Source organism: Bufo bufo, chromosome 7 (genome assembly GCF_905171765.1).
Source record: "Bufo bufo chromosome 7, aBufBuf1.1, whole genome shotgun sequence".
Taxonomy (NCBI): domain Eukaryota; kingdom Metazoa; phylum Chordata; class Amphibia; order Anura; family Bufonidae; genus Bufo; species Bufo bufo.
Genome location: NC_053395.1, coordinates 188,317,208 through 188,344,163, shown reverse-complemented (window position 1 = coordinate 188,344,163; position 26,956 = coordinate 188,317,208). Strand labels below are relative to the sequence as shown.

Genomic DNA, 26,956 nt, shown 5'->3' with positions numbered 1-26,956 from the left:
GTAAAACCCGATATACCAATAATATTAGAAAATAAAATACATTTTACAGAACATTTTAATGCACTCCTGTTAATCAGAAAAGATAATGGGGCAGATTTATCAAACTGGTGTAAAGTAGAGCTGGATTAGTTGCCCATAGCAACCAATCAGATTCCACCTTTCATTTTCCAATAGAGCTGTGAAAAATGAAAGGTGGAATCTGATTGGTTGCTATAGGCAACTAATCCAGCTCTACTTTAAACCAGTTTGATAAATCTTCCCCAATTTGTGTTAAAAACCTACAACTGTAAAAAGGGTTAACATTACAACTGAGTTATAATTATCATTTCAGATACTGTATGTCCAAGCAATCATCACAAAATATCATACCGTGGAGATATTTCAGATTTCAATTTTCAACCTTAAACAAGCCATATAGTTAAAAAGTCATTTTCATATATATTTCAGATAGAGATGTCAACAAATTGATGGGAAATTATATCATTGTTATGCATCATTAGGCCGAGCTGAACGTTATAAGGAGAGTAATCTGTTTTATTTAACATCACTTAATTAAATGTAATCTCTTCTTCAACAAACATTAAATATAGATAGATAGATAGATAGATATTTGATAGATAGTTAGATATTAGATAGATAGATAGACAGATAGATAGATAGAGAGATAGAGAGATAGATAGATATGAGATAGATAGATAGATATTTGATAGATAGTTAGATATTAGATAGATAGATAGACAGATAGATAGATAGATAGATAGATATGAGATAGATAGATATGAGATAGATATGAGATAGATAGATAGATAGATAGATAGATAGATATGAGATAGATATGCAGGGGTGCACCTAGCCTTTCTGCTGCCTGGGGCGAAAACTGAAACGCCCGTCTCAGGCAGCGCGATAATGATGACGCCGGCCTCTGATAGGCTACAGGAACTAGGACTAAAGCCTATTAGAGGAAACAGTGGGCCAGGGAGACATCACTGCCGTCACAGCATTCAACTGTATTGCTGTCCTGAGTACAGCGATGCAGTTGAATATGTAGAGATGAGCGTTTCCACAATGAAAGCGCTCATTGCCCATGGCCCTTCTGCTGCCCCTCTCTTGCCCCTACCTGGTGCTGCATGAGACAATCGCCTCACCTTGCCTCATTGGTGGTACACCTCTGCAAATATGAGATAGATTTGTTTTTTTGATCCGAGGCTCCTTTCCTGAGTTATGATACTTTTTTCTGAATATGCAAATTTGGCCTTTGGTGCAATGAGGACATTGTCATTGCTCTTGTTGCACCCAAGCTCCACCATTTTCTGTGGCCAGCCCCTCCCTGGCTGCTTTGCCACTGTCTGGCCCCGTCAATTAAAGAAGTGAGGGTCATATACTGGGACTATACATCTTCACGGCTGCCTTAATAATTGAGCTAAATTAACTTTGGAAATCCATTGATACATGAATAAAATATTTGGTTTGTGAAATATTGGTGACAATGATCCCATCCATGTCTTGTCCTTTAGGATGTTGATGAGGAGATCGAGGCAGAGTATAATATTCTGAAGTCACTTTCAAATCACCCAAACGTTGTAATGTTTTATGGGATGTATTACAAAGCCGATCAGTATGTTGGTGGACAACTCTGGCTCGTTCTGGAGGTAAGTGGCTATATCTATATGTAATACAGCAACTATTGTACCAGCATCCAAGATACGGTGTCAGTGAAGAGGTACCAGTCTCCTCCATCTCCCATCATGTAAGATTGCCACCTCGGCCAAACATTATAATTGAGTGATACTAGTGACTACCTGACATATGATGTCTATATCTATCAGAACTGTGAAAAACAAATGCTGTTAAGAACAGCTCAGGCAAGATGGTCGCCCCCATAATCATGTTTAGGAAATAAAATAAAAATTCTACAGAAAAACAGATTAGAAAAGTAGGATATGTGTAGCTATCCAGTTTTAGCAAGCAGAAAACAGTTTTAGTGACACATTCACCTTTTGTTAGTTTTTTTTCTTATTTCTGTGTCCTGCTCACTGAGATGGCCGCACATGCTCAGTTTCATCTTTCAACTGCCTCCTGAGCTGTAACAGGGAGAGAACTGCAGCAGAATGGACACGCCCCCTGAGTAGCAGCAGAAAATACGCTCCTGCACGGGCAACAGCTCTGGTAGACATTCCTGCAGTCAGCATGCCAATTGCACGCTCCCTCAAACGTTGCGACATCTGTGGCATTGTGCTGTGTGATCAAACTGCACATTTCAGAGTGGCCTTTTATTGTGGGCAGTCTAAGGCACACCTGTGCAATATTCATGCTGTCTAATCAGCACCTAGATATGCCATACCTGTGAGGTGGGATGGATTATCTCGGCAAAGGAGAAGTGCTCACTAACACAGAGTTAGACAGATTTGTGAACAATATTTCAGAGTAATGGGTCTTTTGTGTATGTAGAAAATGTTTTAGATCTTTGAGTTCAGCTCATGCAAAATGGGAGAAAAACCGAAAGTGTTGCGTTTATATTTTTGGTCAGTGTATGTGAGGTCTCATTTTAATTTTTTACATTAGTGGGTAACTGGTGCTGTACTTGGCATTGTCTGGTAGATCCATAGAGAATGAATAGAATGACATGATGCATAGTTGACCTGTCACTCCATTCATTTCTTGTGATCAGTGGAAGTCCATTTGGTAGGGGATAACTTGATATAAGCAGAATACCCCTTTAAAACTCTTTGACTATCCCAAGTGTTACTGCATTTAGTCCTCATTATCATCTTGCTGATCAGTGGAGACCCTAACACTGCTACGTTGGGGATGGAGTGCAGGCTTGGGTGGTGATCTACCAGCTGGATTGATAGGTATTCCTGGGTGGTCGAGGAGATTGGAACCTCTTCATCGTCACCGTATCTTGGATGTTAGCGGAGTGACACTTCAGACTATGGCCTCATGCACACAGACTTTTTTTTTGCGGTCCGCAAAAATGGTTTCCGTTGTTCCGTGATCCGTTATTTTCTTCCGTGGGTCCTTCTTGATTTTTGGAGGATCCACGGACATGAAAAATGAAAAAATAAATCTAAGTCAAGTTTGCCTTTGAAATGATAGGAAAAAACGGACACGGATCACGGACACGGATCACGGACGCGGATGACAATATTGTGTGCATCCGTGATTTTTCACAGACCCATTGACATATTTTTTTCACGGATCACGGACGCGGATACCAAACGGTGCATTTTCCGATTTTTCCACGGACCCATTGAAAGTCAATGGGTCCGTGGAAAAAAATGGAAAACGGAACAACGGCCGCGGATGCACACAACGGTCGTGTGCATGAGGCCTATGCTGGTGCTATACTATTAAGATAAAATAATGTGTCTATCTGGTGAATATCATTTCTTTGATGTGCAGCATGTTTATACAATGCTATGTATTGTCTCCTTCTGATAATTGTAAGCAGCAACTCATCGTCTGTGTAGCAGTTTTCTTTCCTTTGCTTTAGTACAGCATTGATTATATATCCCATTCACTAATGAGCTGTGAAAAAGCACAACCTTAAAAGCATATTGGGATTCTCGTTAAGACAGAGATGCCAGACAGTCCCGAGAAGTAATTGCTGTCACTTGCTTTACTTTTTATGGTGCTGATTACTTTATGACCAGGAGGGCAATTAGTATTTCTTAAAGTTTTTAAGTTTTGGCCACACTTTCACAGATAAAACAAAAGATGAGATTTATTAAGGGGTGTCTTTTGAGAGACAACTCCTTTCAATTGTGGCTTCCAGGGTTATGGTCGCCCCTGATCCTGCTCCAGGTGCCCCACACATACTACTGATTTTGCAGGCTGAAGCCACGGACAGCCAGAGAAATACAAAGATGGTTCAAGTCTGCCAGAACGGGGCCTGCTCAGACATTAGAGTGGTACTCTATTCTAGCTCATAGAGTGGGATAACCCTCAATAAGTACATTATACATAGAGGCTAAATCCAAGTAGTGAAAAGGAACTCAGCTGCCTAGATAACACCCTATTATGTAGAGTTAAAGGGGTTGTCCTATGAAAAATATTCTACATTCAAAAATGCACCTGTATAGCAACACCTGCTGTTTGTTTTTTTCCCTTATTCTCTGTCCACCTCACTAAGGCGGTCCCACATGCTCAGTTCTGTCCTTCTGTTAGAAGCTTAAGACATCTTTTAGGGTGCACATTTCATTCAGTGTTGCTTACATTGATGACCCTTAAAGGGGTTGTGTCACTTCAGCAAATAGCGTTTATTATATAGAGAAAGTTAATACAAGGCACTTACTAATGTATTGTGATTGTCCATGTTGCTTCCTTTGCTGGCTGGATTCATTTTTCCATCACGTTATACACTGCTAGTTTCCATGGTTACAACCACCTTGCAATCCATCAGTAGTCATCATGCTTTAACCTTTTTTATGGAAGCTGGAGCATCATATCATAAGCTGACCACACACTTTAGCTGTTGGCTGAATGCTCAACCTCTCTAGACAAATCCTCCCAACCTCTCTAGACAAATGCTAATTTGGTTTGGGGAGAATGGAGTAGGCCACTGCTGAACTTCTCTGATGGCAGCTTATCTCCCATTGGATTGGGTATGTTAAAGTCCAGCTTCTATACAATCTACAGCTGATATCAATCTCATGTGTATGGTTACTCTTACAATGGGAGTCATCAGACCTTTACAGGAGAGGTACCCAGGAGATTACTGGACAGGTACACATATTGTCCAGGTTGTGACGGTACTTAGAAAATTCCTATTGTTACGCTGGCCATAGACCACTGGTGGCCAAGTAGTAGATCTTAGTTCAAATTAATGGAAATCTGCTCCTCTGATATGAACCTTTAGAACCTTCAGAATCTTAGTCAATTTCAGTGTCGGACTGGCCCACCAGAGTACCAGAGGATCCTCCAGTGGGCCCAAGCTCTGACAGTAATGGATCCCTAGCAAAACAGGGCCCTTAAGTTCCTATAGGTTCAGAGGTTGGGCCCACTGGATCATTTGATTTGGTGGGGCCAAGGGACTTTAGTCCGGCACTGCTCAGTTTGGTAAATGGCTGGTACTGTAAGTGTTTTCTTAAGTTTTGTCCAAGAAAAATCCATGTTAAGCAATGTAAATGTACAAAATTTAACATGATTCAAAAAACTTTCTCTAGAAAACTCACCCAACTTCTGTGGCCATCTTAAATTTATGTCATGTGGGCTCCTTGTTTGCTGTATATGCAATTTAGCATTGACTTAAAGGATCTTAAAGTAAGGACATTTGTTGGAATTTCAAGACAAAATGGACTTGAACTGGTTAACAAAACTGTGCAGGTAGTCTGTGGTATTCAGAGACTATATTGCTGGAAACACGAGACCTAATATATGCCAAGAAGACAAGACCACAAGCCTGCTATCATATCAACTTGAAACATTGACAGTAGGTTATATAGGTCTATGGATACATTCATGTTACATTGCTTGCTTCATTTACTTAGACCAAGCATCTCCAGCATCTTTCCTGCTTAAGGTTTACTGCTGTGTCACTGATGGTCTATTGTTCAGTCTTTGGTGATCTAGTGACAATAAATATTTTGCCTGTAGATCATCAAGGACTTATACGATAGACCATCATTGACAAAGCAGCAAACCATCACCAGGGAGGTAGCTACTGTGGCTTATTACGTCTGGTTTGTGGCAGAGCAGTAGATAGATAGCTTGCAAGAAAAATAGTAAGTATGAAAAGGTACCATGTTGGTATCATTTACAGGGAGTGCAGAATTATTAGGCAAGTTGTATTTTTGAGGATTAATTTTATTATTGAACAACAACCATGTTCTCAATGAACCCAAAAAACTCATTAATATCAAAGCTGAATATTTTTGGAAGTAGTTTTTAGTTTGTTTTTAGTTTTAGCTATTTTAGGGGGATATCTGTGTGTGCAGGTGACTATTACTGTGCATAATTATTAGGCAACTTAACAAAAAACAAATATATACCCATTTCAATTATTTATTTTTACCAGTGAAACCAATTTAACATCTCAACATTCACAAATATACATTTCTGACATTCAAAAACAAAACAAAAACAAATCAGTGACCAATATAGCCATCTTTCTTTGCAAGGACACTCAAAAGCCTGCCATCCATGGATTCTGTCAGTGTTTTGATCTGTTCACCATCAACATTGTGTGCAGCAGCAACCACAGCCTCCCAGACACTATTCAGAGAGGTGTACTGTTTTCCCTCCTTGTAAATCTCACATTTGATGATGGACCACAGGTTCTCAATGGGGTTCAGATCAGGTGAACAAGGAGGCCATGTCATTAGATTTTCTTCTTTTATACCCTTTCTTGCCAGCCACGCTGTGGAGTACTTGGACGCGTGTGATGGAGCATTGTCCTGCATGAAAATCATGTTTTTCTTGAAGGATGCAGACTTCTTCCTGTACCACTGCTTGAAGAAGGTGTCTTCCAGAAACTGGCAGTAGGACTGGGAGTTGAGCTTGACTCCATCCTCAACCCGAAAAGGCCCCACAAGCTCATCTTTGATAATACCAGCCCAAACCAGTACTCCACCTCCACCTTGCTGGCGTCTGAGTCGGACTGGAGCTCTCTGCCCTTTACCAATCCAGCCACGGGCCCATCCATCTGGCCCATCAAGACTCACTCTCATTTCATCAGTCCATAAAACCTTAGAAAAATCAGTCTTGAGATATTTCTTGGCCCAGTCTTGACGTTTCAGCTTGTGTGTCTTGTTCAGTGGTGGTCGTCTTTCAGCCTTTCTTACCTTGGCCATGTCTCTGAGTATTGCACACCTTGTGCTTTTGGGCACTCCAGTGATGTTGCAGCTCTGAAATATGGCCAAACTGGTGGCAAGTGGCATCTTGGCAGCTGCACGCTTGACTTTTCTCAGTTCATGGGCAGTTATTTTGCGCCTTATTTTTTCCACACGCTTCTTGCGACCCTGTTGACTATTTTGAATGAAACGCTTGATTGTTCGATGATCATGCTTCAGAAGCTTTGCAATTTTAAGAGTGCTGCATCCCTCTGCAAGATTTCTCACTATTTTTGACTTTTCTGAGCCTGTCAAGTCCTTCTTTTGACCCATTTTGCCAAAGGAAAGGAAGTTGCCTAATAATTATGCACACCTAATATAGGGTGTTGATGTCATTAGACCACACCCCTTCTCATTACAGAGATGCACATCACCTAATATGCTTAATTGGTAGTAGGCTTTCGAGCCTATACAGCTTGGAGTAAGACAACATGCATAAAGAGGATGATGTGGTCAAAATACTCATTTGCCTAATAATTCTGCACACAGTGTATGAGTACTGCTAACATTGCAGTAACCACTGTATCACTGCCAAAAGGGGTTAATGTTATGATTCACTGCTAAAGGGTTAGTACTCAGGTTTACTACTTTAAAAAAGGCTACTGCTATACTAACAGTGAACTGTGCACTATGTATCCCAAAAAGGCTATGTATAGGTAGGAAATAGTCAAACTGGCAGTTCTTAGTGTAGTTGTAATGAGTCTGCTAGTGAGCAAGCTAGAGAAAATAATTGTTTGGTGTTTGCTGCAGCCAAGTAGGCCTACAGATTTTATTCTCCAATAAAACACCATTCCTGAAAGTAGAAAGCTGCCAGAAAAGCAACTCTTGTAAGGATTAATCTCTGAGAGAAGGAAGCATTGAATTACTGCAGAAGGTGGAGGAACATAAAGACCATGTTTAGACTGAGACAATAAAGGTAACGCACACTTATAGCTTTGTACTTTGCTGCTTGTGGTTAGGGTTGATTACTTCTGGCGCCCACCACACTTCTGAGACAGACTGGTCATCCAATTTAGGACTGCACCCCGCAGTCTATTGAGAGTTTGCATGCCTGTGGTCATTTAGCAAGATTGCTAGAACTGATAAAAAAAGACTCAGGGAGTCTGGTATCGCCGCGTCCGTATCGACCGGCTCTATAAAAATATCACATGACCTAACCCCTCAGATGAACACCGTAAAAAATGCAAAATAAAAACTGTGCTAAATAAACCATTTTTTGTCACCTTACATCACAAAAAATGTAATAGCAAGCGATCAAAAAGTCACACACACCCCAAAATAGTGCCAATAAAACCGTCATCTCTTCCCGCAAAAATCATACCCTACCCAAGGTAATCGCCCAAAAACTGAAACAATTATGGCTCTCAGACTATGAAAACACTAAAACATTATTTTTTTTGCTTCAAAAATGAAATCATTGTGTAAAACTTACATAAATAACAAAAAAAGTATACATATTAGGTATCGCCGCATCCGTGACAACCTGGTCTATAAAAATATCACATGATCTAACCTGTCAGATGAATGTTGTAAATAACAAAAAATAAAAACGGTGCCAAAACAGCTATTTCATGTTATCTTGCCTCACAAAAAGTGTAATATAAAGCAACCAAAAATCATATGTACCCTAAACTAGTACCAACAATACTGCCACCCTATCCCGTAGTTTCTAAAATGTGGCCACTTTTTTGGAGTTTCTACTCTAGGGGTGCATCAGGGGGGCTTCAAATGGGACATGGTGTCAAAAAAAGCAGTCCAGCAAAATCTGCCTTCCAAAAACCGTATGGCATTCCTTTCTTTCTGCGCCCTGCCGTGTGCCCGTACAGCGGTTTACGACCACATATGGGGTGTTTCTGTAAACTACAAAATCAGGGCCATAAATATTGAGTTTTGTTTGGCCGTTAACCCTTGCTTTGTAACTGGAAAAAAATTATTAAAATGGAAAATCTGCCAAAAAAGTGAAATTTTTAAACTGTATCTCTATTTCCATTAATTCTTGTGGAACACCTAAAGGGTTAACAAAGTTTGTAAAATCAGTTTTGAATAGCTTGAGGTGTGTAGTTTATAGAATGGGGTCATTTCTGGGTGGTTTCTATTATGTAAGCCTTGTAAAGTGACTTCAGACCTGAACTGGTCCCTAAAAATTGGGTTTTTGAAAATTTCAGAAAAATTTCAAGATTTGGTATTTTTTTATAATAAAAAATTAATTTTTTTGACTTGATTTTACCAGTTTCATGAAGTACAATATGTGATGAAAAAACTATCTCAGAATGGCCTGGATAAGTCAAAGCGTTTTAAAGTTATCACCACTTAAAGTGACACTGGTCAGATTTGCAAAAAATGGCCTGGTCCTTAAGGTGAAATAGGGCTGAGTCCTTAAGGGGCTAAAGCATACATACATTAAAATTACTTTGTTGAGGACGTGAAATACTTAGAGACTATTGTGCTCTAGCAAACTGTTTATATGATCTGTGAGTGTTAAAATCTACACGCATTATCATAGTTATATATCTCGCTATATGTTGTCGAGCCAGATAAAGTCTGGAGAATGGACTGGCGGTATATTAGTCTTCCTAATGGCGTGGCTCCAGTTTCCTGCTCATTGACAGTGCACCCTATGAATCATCAATCTGCGCTGACATTAAACATCTTTAAATTGCTCATTTGTTTCAGCTGATGCTAATCTCACAGGCACTTACTGTACATCAGAGCGGCTCCATTAAGTCTGAACAATGAAAAAAAGCAGCTGATCTCAGGAGTGGTGCGCCAATCCTCCCCAAATCTCTCACTTTATTCAGCAAGGGTGAAGCTGATGCGGATCTAATCAATACGTTCACACAATAGATGTGACAACAGATTGATTGGTGGGACCCCTGGTACCGGAACGTAACACTGCTGGATACATTTACTGACCAGTTTCTGTATTAACGTCAACCACTGTCATTTTCCACCTACACAATCTAAACCTCAAACGTCCCCTCTTATACTGATCGGGGCTGTTCCAAGAGCATAACATGTTGAGAGTGGTTGTCCCTTCCCTCCTGTCCCATATAGCAGGAAACCAACCTATAAGAAAAACTCTAATAAGGTGTACAAAATACACTGGGGTCTAGTATAATATACTGGAACCAACCAAAGAAGAAAAACCAATAACCCCATTGAAAAATGAGAGAACACTCATATAAAATATATGTAGTTTATTAAGACAAAAAATAATAAATATAGAATAACACGAAGGCACAAGGTAAAGGGGGATGGGACGCCCCGTGTAACGGGACCGTGAAGCCCCACCCTCACATATACCAGACTAACAAGGAAAAGTGTAGAACCGCATATTAATGGGAGAACTGTAGATTCGCCCAGAGTAACATATAAGCATATGTATTGCACACATGTGAAAGATCAATAAGGTCACACATAACAGACTTGCCCACCACTGGTAACATTAGTGGCCATCACGTAAATACAGACAGCCAAATCACATCACTTAATATGGGTGAAACAAGAGTGGTATGCGTAAGCAATGACACTACAATAACATACTAGACATGTATAAAGCAAGACATAAATTACCCATGATATGCGGGAACACAGGGTGTATGACCAGAGCTGCACCTCGACGCGCGTTTCGCCGAGAAAGGCTTCGCTTGTTAGTCAGGTATATGTGAGGGTGGGGGTTCACCATATAGCAGGAAAGTCTGAATGACTTCCTGCCGAGAAGTATCAAAATGCTAGATTTAAAAGGAATGTGTCATCAGAAAATGACATTGCTTAAATCACGTTTTTATGTTTAACTTAGTTTTAAAGAATTCTTGATGATATTTTTAATTCTCCATGTCATTTTCTATATTTAAGCAAAAAACATAAATCATGCAGTTTTCGCACTGGCCACTAAGGGCACACAACCATTTGTATTTTGCAGTCCACAAAAAGAGATCTGCAAAAAATATGGATGACTTCCGTGTACATTCCATATTTTGTGGAACGGAACAGCTGGCACCTAATAGAGCAGTACTATCCTTGTCAGTAATGCAGACAATAATAGGACTATTTTTTGGCGGAACAGGCATACAGACATACGGAAGACACCTCCTCTGAAGACACCCCTACTGCAGCCCAGCAACTTCCACTACACGCCTACAATAGAGTTCTGCCTATAAAGAACACAACTCCATAAGGCGAACCTCCAGTTGGGCATTTCAATTAATGTTAAATTACTCTAGATGTACTTACCCCATGTTGCACCTTACATTTCTGTTTCAGTAATACTTGCCTGTTTCTCCAGATCTGGCTTTACTTGTCCTTTCAGGATTCTGAATGTGCAGATATAATACTTTTGTACATGGTTTGTGGACTCCTCCATTTGTGGGTCTGTAATTGTGGGAGTCTCTTCCATTGGCTATTACAGATTGCTATTCAGCAACAATGATAAAAAGACCAAAACCTTTTAACACATCTCTGACCTTGCACAGTAGATTTTCTCTGGATATCTTCATACTTGCACACATCATACTTGCACACATCAATTTCCAGTTACAAAATACAGCCACTTAAAGAGGTTGTCCCATTGGAGTATTGGAGGAGATTGTCAGCATTTTTAAGAGGTTCATAAGGTGCCTCTAAAATCTAGAAGACATCTGCAGCGTGCCGGTCCGAAGGGGACAACACGTGAGGTTCACGGTGGGCCGACGGGTGTAACAGTTTATCGGTTACTCGCGGTTAGCAGATGCCTCCATGGGCCAGCAGTGCAGTGAAGGGGAGAACAGCACCAAATTCTCCGGGGCACACTCTATTACAGGGACACCAGCCAGGTGGTGATCGAGGTGCCCTTAATGGTGATTGGGTTTCTGAGTGCTTGTGCGGCTGGGCCCCTGACTTAAGTGATGTTGTGACGCCAGCGCCTTGATGGTGCAAAATTATGAGAGTGGTGGTAGTATGGAGATAGAAGAATGAGGCAGGTTTGAATCCAACTAAGAACTTTACTGTAACCAGGATCTTGTCAACGGTTTACATCCAGTTATAAAACAGTCTCTAATAAACATGCAGGTTGAATGTAGTGACTCCCAGTAACAGGCTGTACATGTAGTTATGTCTCAGGCTATCGTAGGTAGTTATGTACTCACAGGTGTTCAGTTCTGAATCTGGTCCTGGTTCCCCAGCTTGATAATGGTGAGGCTGCCGGAAGATAATAAATCCTTCACCTTAATTCCAAAGGTCCTTAAAGCCTGGTAAAATGGCTGTTGTCCTTTGTGACTTTATCCACTCCTTTTTACTTCAACTGAGTTCCACTAACACAGCTAGCGTCTGCGCTCCTACTCCTTCAACTCCTACTCCTCCTCTCACTAAAACTAGGCCTGAACTGAGCTATTTATATATTAGTGCTATCCCCATCTAGTGGTGGACTGTATGTAGTGCACCTGACAGCCTGGTAACAGGAATTTCACATAAGAATGAAATACAGCATGATATAACATATGACATAATAAACTTTTGCAGTGCCCATGTACACCAGTGGGATGCTGCATACCCTCCTTCTTTAACATGTGTCGGCCTCGACACATTCAGGACATGATGAGGTCTCCTGAAAAATATAAAGAAATAAGAAGCATGCATGCATAAAGAACAGTGCCATAACCCCATTCTTGTATTCTCTTGTTTTAGCTGCAAGACAAATAGGTTAGGCACAGATATACATATATTCAGGAACATTGAAATACATTAAAGCATAATATAAGTGACAAAGGGGTGTGGTTTTCTCTCAAGACTGGTGATCTGGGGCGCTGACCTGGCACAGCGAACAATAAGAACCAGGATAGTCCATAGTAAAATCCAACAATAAAACTTACAGGAGGCTCACAGGCCATGAGTCTGTTCCCTGAGCAAAATGTCAATAGTGGAACATCACGGAGGCTCAGGTACGTTAAAGTCTATCTCCGGGCACAAGGCTTAAACGTTGCAACAACAAGAGAGTCCCTAGGATAAGGCAAAACAATCAAAGTAATAAGTCTCTCACTCGGCTCTGTGGCTTCAAATTGTAATGAAATGGGATTATTGTTGAACAGGTAGGGCTGGAAGTCTTCTTCTCGGCTGCGGCTGCAGAAATTCTCTGTAACGGGCAGGCGGTTGTCCCTTAGTAGTCCGGTCGAATCTCCAAAGAGGAAGTGACTCCATAGACATCTGTTCAAGAGAACTGGGAAATCAGGGATTTCTGAGGATCCTCCATGAGGTAGTTCTTCTGGCTGAAGTTTAACTGTATTTACCTTTGCAGGTACAGGAATGTTAAGCCACGGCATAAGGAACCACTGTAGAGGATCTGATTCCAGTAACAGTTTACCAATTGTCTGCATTGGTTCTTCTCGATCAGCTGATTTTTCAGGCCCTTGCACTGTGGATGGAATTTCCTCTTAAACAGCTCTTTTTAAACACAACTTAAGACGGTTGTGATGCACTATTTTTGGTGCTCTATTTTCTTTAGTGATTTCATAGACATCAGTCTCACCATTAGGAATAGCTTTGATGAGGTAGGGTTCTCTTTCCCATTTGCTATCGAGCTTGCTAGTGCGATGGTTATTTCTCAGCCACACAGGGTTACCAATTTCTAGAGGTTCTGCTTTAGAAGACTGATTATAGTCATTCTGTTGTTTGTTGCGTGCATTTACCATACGGACTTGGAAAATCTCTTGGGCATCAGCTAGGCGTTTTTGATGTTCACTCACCCAATCAGTTTGTGGTAGGGGATTAATTGAATCTGGAACTTACACACCCAGGGTGTTATCTCCAGGTAACTTTCCTTGGCGGCCAAACATAAGATAATATGGAGTATATCCAGTAAAACAATGGATGGTATTGTTATGAGTATACATCAATTGAGGTAGTAAAGTTGGCCACTCGATTCTTTTAGTAGGTGGTACAGCCCTCAACATTCCAATCAAGGTTTGATTCATTTTTTCACAAAGTCCGTTACCTTGAGGATGGTAAGCTGTTCTGATCTTCTGACAATTGTGAAGTGAACACAGTTCATGGAACAGTTGGGATTCAAAGGCAGATCTTTGTAAGAATATTTTTTAGGGCATCCATAGGGCAACAGGAAAGTCTTTCAGAAAACATTTGCGATGGTTTTGGCTGTCAAGTCTTTAACAGGTACAGCTACTACAAATTTGGTCTAATGATCAATTATTGTTATGGTGTAGGTATATCCTGAGCGACTTGGTTCTAGCTTTACATGATCAATGGCCACTATTTCTAGAGGGGTTTTGCTTACAATGGGATGTAATGGTGCTCTTTGGTCATGTCTTTTGTTTCTTCCAACGGCACAAGTAGAGCATTCTCAACAACAATTTTCAATGTCTCCTCTCATTCCAATCCCAAAAAATCTTCTGCGGATAGTAGCCTCAGTTTTTTGTACACCAAAGTGTCCTGATCTATCATGGTACATTTCAAGGATGATTCTGCCATCTCAGCGTGGTATTAGGATCTGATACAGCCGATCATTGGTGATTGGATCTAGGGTTCTTCTTAACATTAGTCCCTTTTGCATGAAGAGTTGCTTTTGGTGTCTCCATAGCTTGAGTAACTCTGGGTCTGCATTTCTTCTGCGGATTCTTTCCGGTCTTCCACTAGTGAAGAAGTCTTGTAATTCACCTAAAACTCTGCTTTCTGATTGCAACTTGATCCAACTTTCTTTTTCAACTTGGGATTTTGGCTCTGTCTGTTGTTGGAAGTGGAAGACTTCTTTACCTTTGACGGTGATGACATCTTGTTGGGCAAAATGTTGGTAAAAAGCGGGCATCTCTACTTCTTCCCATACATCTATCTATTCAGTAGGATCTTCTTTGGTAGGCAGGCGAGATAAAGCATCCGCATTTTCATTTGACTTGCCTGTTCTGTACTTGACGGTGAAATTGTAGTTGGCAAGACGTGAGGCCCATCTTTGTTCTAAGGCTCCTAACTTGAACTTGACTGTGTTGAGATGCGCCAGTGGATTGTTATCATTATAGGCCACAAATGGGGTTGCTGCGGGGTAGTCTATAAATTTTCCAGTGACGGCCCACACAAGTGCTAGGAATTCTAACTTGAAGGAACTGTAATTCTTGTCATTTTTCTCGGCACCTCTAAGAGATCTGCGTGCATAAGCAATTACTCTCTCTTTACTATTTTGCACTTGAGACAGGACAGTTCCCAGGCCTCTCTTACTGGCATCAGTGTAGAGAAGGAATGGCTGTTGATAATCTGGATAGCCCAAGATAGGTGGTTCTGTCAACTTCTCCAGGAGTTGGAAAGCGATATCTCTTTCTTCATTCCATTCCACCGGTATCTGGGACTTCTGGTATTTCTCAGGATGTCCTCTCAGGAGTTCCTTTATCAGTTCAGCAATCTGGGCGAAGTGAGGGAAGAAAAGTCTATAGTATCCTGCAAAACTAAGAAAACTTCTCACCTCTTTTACGGTGGTAGTAGTAGGCCAATTCTGGACTGCAGCTATTTTTTCTGGGTCTGGCTTGACACCTTCAGAACCGACAACATGTCCCACGTACTTGACTTCTGATTTTAGTAGATAGCACTTAGAAGGTTTGATTTTAAGTCCATGCTTGATGAGAACTTGTAAAACTTCTGCAAGATGTTTTAAGTGGTCTTCATAGGATTTTGAATAGATGATTACATCATCCAAGTATAGCAGGACAGTTTCAAAAATGTTGTGGCCTAAACATCGTTACATTAGTCTTTGGAAAGTTCCAGGGGCATTGCAAAGTCCTAAGGGCATGTAGTTAAATTCAAATAGGCCCATAGGGGTAGTAAATGCTGTTTTTTCACGATCTTCAGGAGCCATAGGTACCTGCCAGTACCCACTGGTTAAATCCAGGGTAGAAAAGTAAGCTGAGGATCCTAAGGGGCTGTCAGGGACTCCTTGATTCTTGGTAAAGGATAATCTTCCTATAGTCCACGCAGAATTGAATGTTCCCATCTTTCTTTCGGACAAGGACTAGAGGTGCAGCCCATGGACTATGGCTGTCTTGGATGATGTTTGAATCTTTAATTTCTTGGATCATCTGTTTCACAGATTGGTACATTGTCGGTGGTATAGGCCGGTATCTTTCCTTGATTGGAGGATGTGAACCGGTAGAGATGGTGTGCTTGATTACACTAACTTCATCATAATCTGTAGGATGTTTACTGAAGGCATGATGATGCTCTTGCACAACTTTTAAGACTCCTTCAATTTGTTCCTCAGGTGTATCTCCCACGTTGAGTTCTTTCCACCATAATGTATCCGGAGTATGGGTTTGTGGATTTAGCTTCTGAGCAGACTGTTCAGTGATAGCTGCAGGTACACTGATAACATCTTGGAAAGTGACTTGTAGCAACTGAGCCACAGGGCAGTGCTTGTTCAAAGTTATACTGTTATCACTTCAATTCAGAAGACGAGATACAGTCATTAGGCTTCTTGCAGCTCGGACTAAAGGATGGTCTTCTAGAGTGATGGGTTCTACCAGGGCCTGGTAGTCTTGGCCTTGGATCCCAAGAGCAGCTCGGCACCACAGGAGTCTTTCAGTATTTGGTTTAAGGATTACTGGTTGGTTACCTCGGATGCGGGCACAGCAGATCTCTCCTTTCTCATTGGCAAATTTCTGTTGCGCACTTAACACTAGTGATGGGCGGCAGGGGCAATATTCGAATTTGTGATATTTCGTGAATATTTGGGCGAATATTCGCCATATATTCGATAATTCGATAATTCATTATCTCCAGTCATTATTTTCTTGATTGCGGAAATCGGCAATTAAAAAATTTGCGATAAAAATTTGCAATCAACACTACTCCTAAAGTCAAATATATTGCAGCCTTCTCATTGGCCCACAAGCTAGAAGCAGGGAGGGATCATGTGTACTGATTAAAAAAAAATCTTGAATATTCGAAATTACAAATATATATCACTATATTCTAAATATTCGCGAATTCTCGAAGTGCCGATATTCGCGATAAAAATTTGCAATATTCGTAATCAACACTACTTAAAGGGGTTGTCCGGGATTGGGGACTTTGGTTTAAGTGGACCCCAGACACCTAAACAGTCCATACATGCGTGTCCTACCTTCATATGCATTTTCTGATGCCCCTTTTCCACATCTGAAAAATCAGAGCCGGAAGTCTCTTCTTCCGCTTCGCAAGGAGCCCGGTGACGTCACTGCCAGCCACACTCATTATACAGAGCGCACGGAGGGCGGTAACTAGGCGGCAACACACAGCGCTAAGCCACGCCCCTCTGGTCCGGTGACATCACCGGCACAGAAGCTAATTATGCAGAGCACATTGAGTGCACGTTAGAAGGGAAGGACTGAGCGTCCAGGCGTAAGATTAGGCGGGTTTAGGGGCGTAACTAAGAAGGGGGAGGGATATGTGCGGCAGGAGGCGGAATGTCAATGAGGGGGGCGGATGCATGGAGGAGTTGTTAGTAATACGATGGACATCTCAAACATCGCGATGCTGAGCTGCGCTAGGACCCACAAGGCAGTGCGGCAGGAAGTTACCACACATGTAACATACATGCAAACAATCATTGGGGGAACGTCGGAGCCTTGGAGAAGTGGTAAAAATACATAAAAACATCATGGGGGACCTTGAATCAGCTATATATGGTGAGATAACATGTTTTTTTTAAAATAATTTTAATCCCAGACAACCCCTTTAACACACGGATAGTCTGTTGTATCACCTTTTTGGAGGCAGGTGCGGTGGTAGGCATAGATTTGTGCAAAGCTTCAAGCATTTCAGCATAACAATTCCTAAGGACGTTCATCCCTAGGATGACCGGAGGGTTGTTATCTTCCCTGAACTGCACAACAATGATACCTTGCTGGGGTAGTGTAGTTCCTCCTACTAGGAGAGTGGGCTCCCAGTAACCATGCACTGGCACGGGTTTGCCGTTGCTGGCTATAAGACTCAGCCAGGATTCTGGTGGTTGTGTTAACTGGCTCTGGTCCCAGTATTTCTCAAATGCAGCTCCGGCAAGAGTTTTTCTCTTCTAATAACACTACTTTATGTAACCGATAGGTCCTCAGATTTGCGGGTGAGTTGAAACACAGTTATATATATATATATAGAGTCCGTGGAGGATGGCTAGTATTCGCCTTCCCTTTCCTCCCCCTTGATTACACGCCCAGTATCGCGTCTTTTTCGGGCGTGCGTACGCATGTCACGCTCCCCTCTTATGCGCGGCTCCTCCCTCCATTGTGTCCGACAGACAGAAGAGATTGCGCGATGTTTTGCATACAAGGCCGGCCTTCCCGGATCACTACAATGAAAGTATAAGGGACCGACCAAGGTTTTTTGCATATAGGGGTGGCACTAAATTTTGCCGCCAAACAGGGCATTTTGCAGAGTGATGGCGCAGCAATAATTAGAAATATACTTCAGGCGGCCATTTTGGGTGCAAGGTCAAAGTCAATTCAGTCACAGCAAGCAGTTTTAGGGACACAAAAATCAGCGATTTTTCCAGTTTTAACAGTGCGATTTTAAAGTAGACAGTTGGCACAGTATATTTATGCACCTTTTAAGTAATTAGAACAGTTCTTTAGCCCAATACAACAGTCAAACAAATGGGGCTCATTCACATAAGGCACAGAGGATATGAATCCTGTTCGTGACGCCAATTTTAATTTGCAGCGTGCCGGTCCACAGGGAAGAACACGTGAGGTTCGCGGTGGGCCGACGGGTGTAACAGTTTATCGGTTACTCACGGTTAGCAGATGCCTCCCTGGGCCAGCAGTGCAGTGAAGGGGAGAACAGCACCAAATTCTCTGGGGCGCACTCTATTACAGGGGACACTGGCCAGGTGTTGATCAAGGTGCCCTTGATGGTGATTGCGGCTGGGCCCCTGACTTAAGTGATGTCGTGACGTCAGTACCTTGATGGTGCAAAATGATGAGAGTGGTGGTAGTATGGAGATAGAAGAATGAGGCAGGTTTGAATCCAACTAAGAACTTTACTGTAACCAGGATCTTGTCAACAGTTTACATCCAGTTATGAAACAGTCTCTAATAAACATGTAGATTGAATGTAGTGACTCCCAGTAACAGGCTGTACATGTAGTTATGCCTCAGGCTATCGTAGGTAGTTATGTACTCACAGGGGTTCAGTTCTGAATCTGGTCCTGGTTACCCAGCTTGATAATGGTGAGGCTGCCGGAAGCTAATAAATTCTTCACCTTAATTCCAAAGGTCCTTAAAGCCTGGTAAAATGGCTGTTGTCCTTTGTGACTTTTATCCACTCCTTTTTACTTGAACTGAGTTCCAGTAACACAGCTAGCGTCTGCACTCCTACTCCTCCTCTCACTACAACTAGGCCTGAACTGAGCTATATATATATTAGTGCTATCCCCATCTAATGGTGGAATGTGTGTAGTGCACCTGACAGCCTGGTAACAGGAATTTTGCATAAGAATGAAATACAGCATGACATAATATACGACATAATAAACTTTTGCAGTGCCCACGTACACTACTTCTTTAATATGTGTTGGCCTCGACACATTCAGGACATGATGAGGTCTGGGAACTTAAAATGGCCCTGAAAAAAAACTAGAAGTGGCCCCATGTTGTAGATGGGTTCAAACTGACAGAAAGCAGGGGCCAATATAAGTAGGTGGGGCCAGCAACACTGTAGTGTAGCACAAAATATTGCTCCAGCAGAACCAAATACACAGTGTAGTGGAAAATACTGCAGCATTCAACTCTATCACCGTCCCGAGGACAGCAATACAGTTTAATCCAGAAGGGCACTTTCTTCTGCCAGCCAAGGGCATAAGTAGATGCTCCGTAATTTAATGCTGACAGCGTCACTATGTACCTGACTGGTGGCCATGTGGAGAGTTGGGCAACCCCCTGGGCGTCAGACAACCGGGAAATTTCCCTCTAGGGTCTGTGGCAAGGGGTGGACAGATGTTTTATGGGTGAGGCTCTATTTTTAGCGAGATTTATTATCACAACTTTTCCAAAAAAGTCACAAGTGTACCGCAGTCCCCTGGTGACGTACAAACCGGATTCCAAAAAAGTTGGGACACTATACAAATCGTGAATAAAAATTGAATGCAATGATGTGGAGGTGCCAACTTCTAATATTTTATTCAGAATATAACATAAATCACGGAACAAAAGTTTAAACTGAGAAAATGTACCATTTTAAGGGAAAAATATATTGAATCAGAATTTCATGGTGTCAACAAATCCCCAAAAAGTTGGGACAAGGCCATTTTTTTACCACTGTGTGGCATCTCCCCTTCTTCTTACAACACTCAACAGACGTCTGGGGACCGAGGAGACCAGTTTCTCAAGTTTAGAAATAGGAATGCTCTCCCATTCTTGTCTAATACAGGCCTCTAACTGTTCAATCGTCTTGGGCCTTTTTTGTTGCACCTTCCTCTTTATGATGCGCCAAATGTTCTCTATAGGTGAAAGATCTGGACTGCAGACTAGCCATTTCAGTACCCGGATCCTTCTCCTCCGCAGCCATGATGTTGTGATTGATGCAGAATGTGGTCTGGCATCATCTTGTTGAAAAATGCAGGGTCTTCCCTGAAAGAGATGACGTCTGGATGGGAGCATATGTTGTTCTAGAACCTGAATATATTTTTCTGCATTGATGGTGGCTTTCCAGACATGCAAGCTGCCCATGCCACACGCACTCATGCAACCCTATACCATCAGAGATGCAGGCTTCTGAACTGAGCGTTGATAACAACTTGGGTTGTCCTTGTCCTCTTTGGTCCGGATGACATGGCGTCCCAGATTTCCAAAAAGAACTTCGAATCGTGACTCGTCTGACCACAGAACAGTCTTCCATTTTGCCACACTCCATTTTAAATGATCCCTGGCTCAGTGAAAACGCCTGAGCTTGTGGATCTTGCTTAGAAATGGCTTCTTCTTTGCACTGTAGAGTTTCAGCTGGCAACGGCGGATGGCACGGTGGATTGTGTTCACTGACAATGGTTTCTGGAAGTATTCCTGAGCCCATTCTGTGATTTCCTTTACAGTAGCATTCCTGTTTGTGGTGCAGTGTAGTTTAAGGGCCCGGAGATCACGGGCATCCAGTATGGTTTTACGGCCTTGACCCTTACGCACAGAGATTGTTCCAGATTCTCTGAATCTTCGGATGATGTTATGCACAGTTGATGATGATAGATGCAAAGTCTTTGCAATTTTTCGCTGGGTAACACCTTTCTGATATTGCTCCACTATCTTTCTGCGCAACATTGTGGGAATTGGTGATCCTCTACCCATCTTGGCTTCTGAGAGACACTGCCACTCTGAGAAGCTCTTTTTATACCCAATCATGTTGCCAATTGACCTAATTAGTGTTAATTGGTCTTCCAGCTCTTCGTTATGCTCAAATTTACTTTTTCCAGCCTCTTATTGCTACTTGTCTCAACTTTTTTGGGATTTGTTGACACCGTGAAAATTGGAATCAACGTATTTTTCCTTTAAAATGATACATTTACTCGGATTAAACGTTTGATCTGTCATCTACGTTCTATTACAAATAAAATATTGACATTTGCCATCTCCACATCATTGCATTCAGTTTTTATTCACAATTTGTTTAGTGTCCCAACTTTTTTGGAATCCGGTTTGTAATAATTATCAGACTTTAGACTGAAAAATCTAGAGGTATTTCATGCGACATTTAAAAAATGGAGCGTGAAACCGACTTTAAAACAAGCTGATGCTCAAAAAAAAAAGAAAAGAGCAAAAAGTCGCAACCTGATCCACTGCCGCCTTTGTGTGCATTTTTCAGAATGAAAAGCAGAATGTTCTATGGAAAGACATAACTTAGATATTTTACAAGAGTGAGTTTATAGCATGTCAAATCCAGATCTGTTTCAGTCATCGGTGAAGGTCGTGGAGGGCCCGTCTAGTAAAGCACGACGCCAACATGAAAAGAATATTACAAAAATAATAGAATATCATTTACGAAATAAAGACTTTGAGGGCAATGCATAATTTCGCCATGGAAAACATGCAAAGATGTCAACAAGAAAACCTCGGAGATAGGAAAAGGATGGTTTGCAAGCTAATGTTGTGGGTAAAAACACATTCACCAGGGCCTTAATTCCTGCTTTTTATCACCTCCTTTGATGTATGGCTGTGCACTAATGGAAACTGCTTGCAAGAAGCAGTGCTATTCTGGATCAGGATGTTTCATCTCAGCTGCTGGCAGAGCATACCATCAAGTATAAGTATAGAGATATGGCTACTGTCTATTTTATACTGCCTGCCAGTGAATGCAGCCATGCAGTAAACGCCTCAAATGACTGTAATTTGTTGCTTCATTGTTATCAAGTACATCAATCTTCTCCCGCCTGGCACTTTCGTCATAGAGAGTGAAGGCTTCTATAAACGGCACAGCCTTGTGTGTTTTCCAGTGCACGTGTTAAGGTGGATGTTCTTAAAACATCCCCTCCTTTTTGTTTTTTAACCTTCATTAGATGCAATTGTAGGGGCATTACATGTGTCTGGAACATAATAATTGGAATATAAAGAAATTAGTGAATGTTGCTTTAGGTCCAAGGTTCTGCTCTGATTAATTTCTTAATATATCTTTATAGAGATTGGAGCTTTGTTTTTCAGATGCAGAGCTCTGAATCCCCTGCATAGATACAGATTTAAAACAAAATGCTAGCTACCTGCAGTCACCACCAGAGGGAGCTTAGCAGTGTACAATGTGTATCTTTGGGATCCATAGATCAGTAAATTTCTAAACTTACCCTAGTGGTGACTGCAGGCATCCAGCATGATATTTTGAATCAATGTCTATGCTGCAGGGGTTTTCTGGTACTGTGGACCAGTGTTGGACTAGGGTCCCTGGGGCCCACCAGAGAAAACTAATTTCAAGGCCCAACCTCAATATCATTAATAAAGTTTAACAGGTTTTGAATAAAAGAAATAGACCTTGTGCCAAGTGATTTTGGCACCATATGCAGCCATATATTTTTTTTTTCTTCTGGATCTTTGAGGCCCATTATGGAATCAGAGTCTGGGCCCACTGGAGAATCCACTGGCGCTCTGATGGTCATGTCCGACCCTGCTGATAATCTATCCTCAGGGACAGGGGCGTAGCTAAACGCTCATGGGTACAAGAGTTCAGCTTGGGCCCCCTTTCCTCAGTGCTTTGTGGCCATGGGCAGTGAAGCACATAGCCTTCATGCTGCCTGAGGCAAAAATTGAAACGCCATTTCCCCCATGCCAAATTCTTGACCTAACCCCATCCCTCCAGCCAGAGGTGTAACTTGACCAGCATGCACTTTCTGTAATACCAGTATCTTATGTGGCACAAGGGTCTTTGGGCCTCCTCAGGCTCCTGGGGGCGGTAGCGACTGCTACCTCTGCACTCCCTATAGCTACACTCCTGCTCAGGGATCCAACATTGGGCACCTCCACAATCAGCAGTTCAGAGCAGCTGTTGGTGCCAGAAATTATACACAGGATGGTAGGCTCCATCAACTATGTGGTCTTCAGTGCTGGCATACTTTAACTCTGCTCCCATTCATAGGAGCTGATCTGCAGTACCCTGCCACAGTCAATACATTAGATAGATGCTTCTGTTTCCAGCTCCTTCCACTGTATAGTTGCCTGAGACAGCTGATCAGTTGGGTTGTGAGGTATCAGACCACCTCCGATCTGATATTGATGACGTATCCTGAGGATAGACTATCAATATCTAAACGTTATAAAATCCCTTTAATCTATAACACTGTGCCTGGAAAGGTACTGGAAGGGGTATATATGTATATCATACAGAATGCTTACATGGGGGAGGTAAAAGAATCCAGGAAAGCTGGCTTGTTTCAGCAAAATGTAGTTTGCTGAGGCTGCTTTTTCAAAGTTTTTTGATGGGCTGGATTTGTATGGAATGGCATGGTGTTGGTAGTGGGTCTTGCCTTTCCCTCCCTACTCTAGTACACAACTTTCCCCTAGCCTTAGGTAATCCAGGTCTAGCTATTGGTCTCATTACTGGGGGAATAAATACAGGGCTGAAAAGCTCATTCAATATCAGTGCCTGGAAGCTGCATGACCTGTGGGCTGTACAAAGCCTAATCCCTCTGTTTGTATTCAAGTACCTACGTGAGGTGATCTTCTGTATAGTTACCGCCCAGGCGGGCAGATGTTTATGTTCCTGTGAACCGGTTTCCAAAGTGAATGCATCACTTTCGCTACCGTTATATTGTTTTGGACAAAATGAACTGTCATTTAGACTTTTTAACCATGGGTGCATGTGAAGTCTGTCATTGCCGACCCCACCTACATGTACAGATCCCGACACTTCACATTTCCTTTAACAAGCATTCAATTCCTATTATAAGAAATCTTTAGATTCCATTATCTTCCTATATGAAGTGTAAACATTTCAACAATTTTTTTGTTGAACCTCTTTTTGTGAAAACTGAGTGACAACCCACACTGGATGTCTCCCTTATTTCCTAGGATCCTAAATAGTAAACCGGATATGTGGAATAATAGGATTGGTTATCTATCGCTGCCAAACTACAAATTCCTACCATTTACAGATCTAGGAATATTGGGGACATTTTTTACATGAAAAAATTATTTTTCAATTTGCAGCTTGCTGTTAGTTTCAGACTTTTCTCATAAGGGGGTGTCCTTCCCAGTAATACATGCTGGATCTTTGTATCCAGGTTGCTGCTGCCTTTTCCCTGTATCTGCCTTGTGTGTGCGCTTTCCTCTCTGTCTACAACCTGTGTGCGCTGTGTTCCTTGGATTCTTTCCCCCTCTCCACAATCTAATCTACCGTGTACAACCTCTTTCCCCTCACTGCAGCTATCTCTTACTGTATGAGAAGGGGGGGGGGGGGGGGGGAAGAGAGAGCAGAGAGAGCGTCAGAAACAGGAACTGAGCCCTTACAAATTTATGTCATTCAGCAACAAGCAGCTATGTGAAGGACTTATATACACTGTGCAGAAGAGAACCTTTTAATCAAGACAGTTTAGAAAGTTGCTTAACTTTGAGATTAGGACCCAAATGAAGTGAACAATGAAAATAGAGCAAAGGTTTCCATACACTTGAAAGGGTTTTTCTGAGACTTTTATACTAATGATGACCTATCCTCTGGATAGGTAATCAGTATCTGATCAGTGGGGTGCCTACACTTACCAGCTGTTTGAGAAGGCAGCGGCGCTCACAGTAGCACCAAGCACAGCCGCTGTACAATGTATGCACTTTGCTTGGTGAGCTGAGAAAAGGTCATGGCACTACTGCGAGTGCCAGTGTCTTATCAAATAGCTGATCGGTAGGGTTCCCGGGTGTCAGGCCTCCACTGATCAGATACGATGACCTATCCAGAGGTCATCGGTATAAATATCTCGGAAAACCCCTTTAAGAATAGAATTCTTAAAACCTTGATGACGACAACACAAAGGCTGGTTGTTTTCTTTTTACGGAGAATGCCCTTTATTTTTGCTGGTAAATATGATCTGTAGAGTGACCTCAGAACATTTGAACGAAGTTGGCGGCATAAACGCTATAACCTAAGAACAAGAGTTCTCCCTTATCCTTTCAGGGATGCTATTAGGAGGTAACCACCACATGTGGTGGGATACCCCAAGGTTACCAGATTCTTGTTAGTTTTTCTCTGTTACTAATGATTCACTATGGTTTAGGAATCCCTATGTTATTTCATCATGGTAATGTAATCTAATCTATATTTGGGGATAGTAAATCACAGGCACTCTATTAATCTTGGGGGTAATGCAGTCATTGGGTATAATTCCTCTCTAAGTTATGAACTGAACTGTATCAGTGTAAATGAGATGTAACATATTGTAAATGAAATGATAATGTCTTTCCTCCTCGTCCTGCAGCTGTGCGACGGAGGATCCGTCACAGACCTCGTGAAAAGCATGGTAAAGTGTGGACAACGTTTGGACGAAGCCATTATTTCATATATCCTATATGGATCTTTGCTAGTAAGAACTGTACATGTTACTTGATGATTTTACATAGGACTGCATGCAAACTTAGTGCATTATCTTAGTAAGATCACAATGAATTATCAATGTATCCACAAATCGTTCTCTTTTAAGAAATCACATTTATTGCTTAATTCTGGGTTAATAGAGGGGGGATCCCATGTCCAGGATCCTCATCTATTAGAGCAGAGAACAGGGTGGAGGACCTAGCATGTCTGCATATTAAACAGACAGCTCTTAACTTTCTATGGAAAATGTAATAATCCATCCCTAGCGGTGGTCCTGTAGAGGAATGAACTTTTGCTTGACTTGTGACTTCTGAGCAGGGCTGAGGAACTGGTACAAACTTCCGACATTAACTCCTCTATTTGTCCACCCTCCAACTCTGAATCATAAATTGCTCATGTAAAAAAAAAAATAATATGATTATAATAGATTTACTGTAGTAAAATGTAGACATCTTCCATCACCAGTATGTAAATAATCAGGATACTTAGAGCCTAAAATATATCTATTAACCCCTTAACGCTATATAACATACATGTACGTCATAAACGTTAAAGAAAAGTATGAAGTGGGCTGTATAATACATACTCAGAAGGTACTGGCTGTATAATACAGCTGACACCTGCCAGCAGAGACCGAGATTTAGGATGACTCTGATCCTAGTCATTTAACTCCTCAGATGCTGCTGTCAATAGTGACCACAGCATCTGTGGGGTTAGACAAAGGGAAGGGTCTCCCCCAATCCTCCAATCAAAGCCCAATGGGAAAATTGTTGTTGAGTAAATTGAAGTCAAATGAATTTGAAAATGAACTTTGATCTGAATTTCAGGAAAAATTTGATTCGCCGTGAAGCCGAATTTCATGCTGTGAAGCCGAATTTCCCTGAATTGGCGGTAAAAAAAACAAAACAACATATGCAGCTCATCCATTTGTGCTTGAAGCGGCCATCACCATCTTGATTGAAGATACTGCACAAAATCTCTTGCAGGGTAACGTATGACGTCACCACACCTGAGCGCTGGCCGGGGCGTGGTGACGTCATTAGTGATGATGTCACCGCACCCGCCAATGTGATGACGTCACCATGCAAGGTTTCACATGGTGTCTTCAATTAAGTTGGGCGCGACTGCCTCTATGCAAGCAAATG

At 41.8% G+C, this 26,956-nt stretch overlaps 1 protein-coding gene across 1 annotated transcript in view; it reads left to right on the top strand.

Moving 5' to 3' along the window:
* MYO3B (myosin IIIB) overlaps nucleotides 1-26,956 on the top strand; it is a 386,918-nt gene that overhangs the window by 7,296 nt on the left and 352,666 nt on the right. The window contains exons 3-4 of the mRNA XM_040441512.1: nucleotides 1,515-1,649; nucleotides 25,696-25,800. Coding sequence (XP_040297446.1) covers nucleotides 1,515-1,649; nucleotides 25,696-25,800 — 240 coding nt within the window. The remainder of the gene's footprint in view (nucleotides 1-1,514; nucleotides 1,650-25,695; nucleotides 25,801-26,956) is intronic.